Source organism: Pristiophorus japonicus, chromosome 16, assembly GCF_044704955.1.
Source record: "Pristiophorus japonicus isolate sPriJap1 chromosome 16, sPriJap1.hap1, whole genome shotgun sequence".
NCBI classification, from domain to species: domain Eukaryota; kingdom Metazoa; phylum Chordata; class Chondrichthyes; family Pristiophoridae; genus Pristiophorus; species Pristiophorus japonicus.
Window position 1 is genome coordinate 56,378,864 of NC_091992.1, and position 7,169 is coordinate 56,386,032.

The 7,169-nt window shown below is 44.5% G+C and overlaps 1 protein-coding gene across 1 annotated transcript in view; it reads left to right on the forward strand.

The window, feature by feature from the left end:
- LOC139226517 (14-3-3 protein gamma-B) overlaps nt 1-5,850 on the forward strand; it is a 68,385-nt gene extending 62,535 nt beyond the window's left edge. The window contains exon 2 of the mRNA XM_070857351.1: nt 3,751-5,850. Coding sequence (XP_070713452.1) covers nt 3,751-4,407 — 657 coding nt within the window. The 3' untranslated portion in view covers nt 4,408-5,850. The remainder of the gene's footprint in view (nt 1-3,750) is intronic.
- Nucleotides 5,851-7,169: the final 1,319 nt, after the last annotated feature.

Consider the following 7,169-nt stretch of genomic DNA (forward strand, 5'->3'; position numbering starts at 1 on the left):
CTTTCAAGAACTTCCTCAAAACCCTTGTACACAAGAAATAGGAGCAGGAGTAGGCCATTCGACCCCTTGAGCCTGCTCCGCCATTCAATAAGATAGATCATGGCTGATCTGATCCTGGGCTCAGCTTCACTTCCCCGCCCGCTCCCTATAACCCTCGACTCCCTTTATCGCTCAAATATCTGTCTATCTCCACCTTAAATATATTCAATGACCCAACCTCCACAGCTCTGGGGTAGAGAATACCACAGATTCACGCCCCTCTGAGAAAAGAAATTCCTCCTCATTGTTGCTTTCAACTCCGTCCAACCTTCTCCATTTTCCCATTTCAATCCTGCTCGACCTCCCATGTAATTTTTCTACTTCATTGCAAAAAGTGCTTTAAGATGTTTTCCTGCACACAGGTGCTGTCAATGTACAAATGTCAAAGCCACAATGACTCATCTGCTCACTCCATTCAATGTCAAATTGGCATTTTGAGCTGATTTGTTGAGCGTTTAAAGTGTTTTTTTTTATATACCTATTGAAATCTGAGCAATGAACTTTACTGATCAATCCACAGACACTATAGGCTCTAATTGGAACATCACGGGTAGTATCCAGTTGCAATCCTACAAGTGAGAGCAGACTGAAATGACAATCCTGTTCAGTTTTCTTAATGGAAATAGCAACTTGTATTTATATAGCGCCTTTAACGTAAAACGTCCCAAGGCACTGCACAGGAATATTACGAGATGAAAAAATTTGACACCGAGCCACATAAGGAGAAATTAGCAGGTAATTTGGTCAAAGAGGTAGATTTTAAGGAGTGTCTTGAAGGAGGAAAGGAAGGTAGAGAGACTGAGGTTTAGGCAGTGAGTTTGAGTTTAGGGCTTAGGCAGCTGAAGGCATGACCACCAATGGTTGAGCAATTTAAAATCAGGGATGCTCAAGAGGGCAGAATTAGAGGCGTGCAGACATCTCGGTGGGGGGGGGGGGGGGGGGAGGTGGAGGAGATTGGAGATGGGGAGGGGCATGAGAATGTTGAAATCGAGGTATTGCTTAACCGGAAGCCAATGTAGGTCAGTGAGCACGGGGGTAATGGGTGAGTGGGACTTGGTGCAAGTTAAGACACGGGCAGCTGAGTTTTGGGTGAGCAAGTTTATGGAGAGTAGAACATGGGAGGCCAGCCAGGAGTGCATTGGAACATTTCTAGAAGTAAAAAAGGCATGAATGAAGATTTCAGCAGCGGATGAGAAGGTGCACTGTTGTGGGAGGTGGAAATAGGCGGTCTTGGTTATGCTGCGGATATGTGGTCGGAAACTCCTTTCGGGGTCAAATATGACACCAAGGTTGTGAACTGTGTGGTTCAGCCTCACAGAAGTTGGGGAGAGATAGTCAAGGGCTAGAGAACTGAGTTTGTGGCGGGGCCAAAAACAATGGCTTCGGTCTCCCCAACATTTAACTAGCGAACTTTTCTGCTCATCCAGAACTGGATGTCAGACAAGCAATCTGACAATTTGAGGTGTTGAGATAGAGCTTAGTGTTATCAGTGTGTATGTGGAAACTGACTGTTATCGGATGATGAAAGACAATAGTTAAGTATTTGACTACGGCCAGAAAGGCTTCTTGTCATTCAGATTTCCGTCCAATGTTTGATTTAAATAGCAGTCAATGCTATGCTTTCCTCCCTGCCCCCAGTCACTTCACCATTTACCAAGACCCATTAGCTGGTAAGCTCAAAGAAAGACTTGGATTTATATAGCGCCTTTCATGTCCATCAGATGTCTCAAAGTGCTTTACAGCCAATGAAGTACTTTTGGAGTGAAGTCACTGTTGTAATGTGGGAAACGCAGCAGCTAGTTTGCGCACAGCAAGCTCCCACAAACAGCAATGTGATAATGACCAGATAATCTGTTTTTTCTGTTATGTTTGAGGGATAAATATTGGCCAGGACACTGGGGATAACTCCCCTGTTCTTCGAAATAGTGCCATGGGATCTTTTACCTCCACTTGAGGGAGCAGATAGGGCCTCGGTTTAACAGCACCTCTGACAGTGCAGCGCTCCCTCAGCACTGCACTACAGTGTCAGCCTAGATTGTTTTATGTGCTTGATTCCCTGGAGAGGGACTTGAACCCACAATCTTCTGACTCTGGAGCGAGTGTGCTACCCACTGAGCCACAGCTGACCCTTGAGAAGTACTGCTCATAATCAACAGCCCAGTGTCTCCTAAGGGTTGAGGGATTTCGGTTAAGTGCAGCGACTACAGAAGCTGGGATTATTCTCCTTGGGGCAGAGAAGGGTAAAGGGAGATTTAAGAGGTGTTCGAAATTATGAAAGGTGATGACATAAAAAATGAGAAGTTGTTTCCACTGGCAAGAGGGTTAGTAACCGAAGGACAGCGATTTTTTAAGATTGGCAAAAGAACTAGAAGGGAGATGAGAATTTCAAAAGGGATTTGGATATATGTTTGAAAAGAGAATGTTTTCAGGGATATGTGGAAAGAACAGGAGTGGGAGTAATTGGGCAGCTTTTTCAAAGAGCTGGCAGGGGCATAATGGACGTAATGGCTGTATAATTCTGTCACTGAAGGGGACGCCTTCCATCAAATATCGGTATACGTCCGACCAACTGGAGCATGCTGACTGGGGGGCCAGTAAGCACATGTCTCCATTTTAATTGGGAAACTCCGATTCATGTCCATTCTCTAGGTGACAAGATTAGATTTAAAAACCTGTAGATTTCAGGAGGAAGGGGTGGCTGAGGGAGATCAGATGATCCTCACCACTCTTTAGGTCATGGGAAGGGGTGAAAATAAAATGTTAACACTTAGAATGAAGTAGCAATTTGAGACTCCTTTCAAAATATGCCCAGGAAGATGAACTCTTCCAAGGGATATCAATATAAGATTAAATGTAAAAGATTAAGGACGAGCAGGCGAAACCACCTTGTGCAGAGGCCTGAGACACCATGGAATGCACAAGTAGAGACCCATGTCAGCATTTGAGAATAAGTTTAGATGGGGGTTGAAAAGAAAAGGGGATAAAGGAATATATGAATATGGGATTGGGACTACTGCTCACATGGAGGAAAGACACTAGCAAAGACTGGTTGGGCCGCACAGCCTGTTTCTATGTAATTTATGTTGAAGGTCTGAGATTCAATGAGGAATGGCCGCCTTAAAAAAAAAAAAAAAAAAAAATCCCACATAATTTTTGTTCATTTATTGTTCTGTGAAACAAAGTTTACATTTTTGTTTCCAACCCGATACAACAGTGATGCAATTTAACAGGAACTCAAATCATGTATAACTTGTACTCCGCAGTTACAATTGGTTGCTCCAGGGAGATGTGGGGGACCCTTCCCCTCCGTCCTCTTCTGTTGGTGTGTTTTCTAACTGTGTGCATGTGAACAGCTCAATGGATCGGAAAAGGCTCGATTTGTGAGAATCGCACAGTACAGAAGGTGGCCAAATAGGCCCATTTTGCCTGTGACCACTCTTTGAAAGAGCTATCCAGTTAGTCCCACAGTCCTGCAAATTTTTCCTTTTCAAGCATCCAGTTCCCTTTTGAAAATTATTGTTGAACCTGTTTCCACCGCCCTTTTAGACAGTGCATTCCAGATCACAACTCCCTGCTTTTTAAAAACAATTGTCCTCCACTCCCTCTGGTTATTTTTCAATTATCTTATGTCGTCTTGTTATGGTTAGATATTATGTATTGTGCGTGCTTTTTCTTCCTCCAAAAGTAAGTTTCTTTGCATCTTCCCAACAGGTAACGGAACTGAACGAGGCCCTTTCCAATGAGGAAAGGAATCTTCTCTCTGTCGCTTACAAAAACGTGGTCGGGGCCAGACGCTCATCTTGGAGAGTGATCAGCAGCATCGAGCAGAAGACCTCTGCAGATGGCAACGAGAAGAAGATCGAGATGGTGCGGGCCTACAGGGAGAAGATCGAGAAGGAACTGGAGTCTGTGTGCCAAGACGTGCTCAACCTCCTGGACAATTACCTGATCAAGAACTGCAGCGACACACAGTACGAGAGCAAGGTCTTCTATCTGAAGATGAAGGGGGACTATTACCGCTATCTCGCCGAGGTGGCGTCCGGCGAGAAGCGTGCCACGGTGGTGGAGTCCTCGGAGAAGGCCTACGGTGAGGCCCACGAGATCAGCAAGGAGCACATGCAGCCGACGCACCCCATCAGGCTGGGCCTGGCCCTTAACTACTCGGTCTTCTACTACGAGATCCAGAACGCCCCCGAGCAGGCCTGCCACCTGGCCAAGACCGCCTTCGATGACGCCATCGCCGAGCTGGACACCCTCAACGAGGACTCCTACAAGGACTCGACCCTGATCATGCAGCTCCTCCGCGACAACCTGACGCTCTGGACAAGCGACCAGCAGGATGACGAAGGCGGGGAAGGGAACAATTAAGTCCCGGGGAGGGAGGGGGAAACTGGCTGCTGCAGCTGCGACCGCAGTCTTTTATTTTCCACTTGGGTTGGGGAGGGGGGGCGCAGGGGGAGAGCTTCCGGTGACCCCCTCCCCTCACTCTCCGCCCTGTTGACGCCTCTTCGACATTTGCCAAAACACCACTAGCGGAAAGTCAGACTTGGCTGTGCTGGTACGGAATGGGAGCCACACACACTGGCATTTGGACTGTTCTGTAGTTAAATAAGTGGAGTTGTTTCATTTAACGTAAAGCTAGACTGAAGTTAAACTTGAATGATGAGGTCTGCACGTAAACAAAAAAATAATACTCTTGTGGTTTCAGTAACCTCCATTGTTTGTTTTGTTGAAAAATCAAAGTATTAGTAAAATACAGTATTAAATATTTTTATTTATTTCCGCTTTATTTAAAAACAAAACAAAAAAGCTAATTTATAAAGCCATAAATGTACTCCCAAACCCCCTAATTAGAAACTGATTGGAGCTCAGGTCCTGAAATAAATTGTGAAGTACTGAATGTTTCGATATTTCAAAGAAAAGATAACTGGATCTAAAAACTGAATTTTCCGATCTACCAGCGACCAGGTTTAGTTTAAATCCGCTGGCAGATGTAATGCTTTTGGAAGCATTGACATTTTTTTTTTTACAACCCTTGTAGGCCAATTATATGTCGAGGACCTGTCATTTTTAACCAGTGACGTTTTTGACCACCGATTAGTCTAGTTACCATTTAGTCCTCCTCCATGTGTTACTGAAATGCAGGGATCATATATTTTTTGGGTCAGGCTGAATCGAAGGCAGATTTCATAAGACAAGTAATGGGGATTGATCTTCAAGCAGCTTATTTGTGTTTTTTTTTTAAAAAAAGAAACGCACTTGCCTATTATGCTGTCTTATCAAGTGTAATATGATTATTATGCTCCAATATTGTGCATGCTGGTGACGTATTTAAACCGTAGCTCAGATTTATTAACTTATAGGTGTGATGTATTCTTATGGCAAAAATACTAGTCTTCAATGTAACTGATTTGCTGGAGTACGCTCTACCCAAATGGTCGTAACAGTTAATTGGTCTGTTATGGACATTACTATAGTGACATGCGATTATGTAATTGATTTGTTGAAAGCACCAGTGTTGTAATCTTAATGTCTGGTGTTTTGTTATCGTGAAATTATTACCGTGTCCGAGCTTTGACCAGTTAGTATGAGGCTTCAGTTTGTGCTTTGTCATGTTATGCGGTGAACTCTCAGTTTGAGCCAAGTGACTTAATTATTTTATCTCCAGCTCTGTATCTGTGGGGAAACTCTTTCTCACAATGGACCATTCCTTAGCAGTTTTATCGGTAATGGAATATCTTGAATGTGAGTCATTATGTAGCAGTTGCACACAGGCTAATAAAATTGCAAATCAGTTCTACTGCTTCCGCAGAGTGCCTCTTCAGTCACTTTCATTCTTTGTCTGCGTCGAGGTGTGCTAAGGATCTCTGACACAAGGGTGGGGTCGGGACTGTGGAGATTATGCTGGGGAGGGAAAGGGGTAGCAAGTGTTGTACTGCAGTCGGGGAGGCTTTGCAGAGTATACCTCTGATGCCAGATAATACCTTGGAAGTTATAATGAAAACCTACGAGGGGGGAATTAGTGGGATATCCCTCCCAATCTACTGTCGTAACCTCGCCAACTAATGAAAACAGCCATGACCCCAACCCAAGTTTAAGGGCTATTTGCATATTGGCTATTTGCATATTGTTGCATATTTGTGTGCGGTACTCAACCTGCAGACCTGGCGGGACGTTGGGGTGTCACTTGACCCTGTGAGGGTCACGACCCCGTCTGGGGATTGGAGCGACTCAACAATGTTGTGGCAGCACTTCCTTAGCGATGGATTGCTTTTTGAATATAAAAGCAAAATACTGCAGGGGCTGGAATCTTGAAATAAAAATAGAAAATGCTGGTAGTCTCAGTGGGTCAGGCAGCATGTGTGGAGAGAGAGAAAGAGTTAACATTTCAGGTCGATGACCCTTCGTCAGAACATGGCACGAGTTAGGAAACACAAGATAAGTCTAGATAGGGGGTAAATGGCATTGTGGGACTCACAGAAGGTGCCATGCAGCATGAACATTTGCTTCCTACAAGCGTGTGGTGGGGGGAAGGTCACGGTGTATTGAGCGGCATGACTTGAGGGATGTCTGGGGGAGCCGAAGATCCCAATGGATATGAGCCCCAAGAATGACCGTGGGGTAGGGGGTGCACAGGCGGATGAAGTGATTGTTGGAAGTTCTAACTCCGATGGTTGTGGGTCAAACTCCACTCCAGGTCTTGGGCACATTAACGGAATTGATACTTCTGTGCACGACTACACTGCGTGACTATTGCATTGACGAGAGATGTCTTCTATTGGATGAGACCTTAAACCAAGTCTCTCTGCTCTGGTGGACATAAAAGATCCCATGGTCTGGTCAATGTTTATCTCAATCAACACCATCAAAACAAATTACCTGAGTTTCTTACTGCTGTTTGTAGGGCCATGCTGTGCACAAAATAACTGCTACATTTGCCTGCAAAACAACACTTTAAAAGTAATCCAGTGGTTAAAGTACTTCGGGATGCCCTGACAATGGGAAAAGTAGTGCATTCTTTCACTCGGTCATCCTTTGTGCTTTTTTTTTAAAACCAGCAAAGGATGACTCAAATATGGATTGAGTAAACTAGCAAGAAATATAAAAACAGTAAGACTTTCTACAGCTAT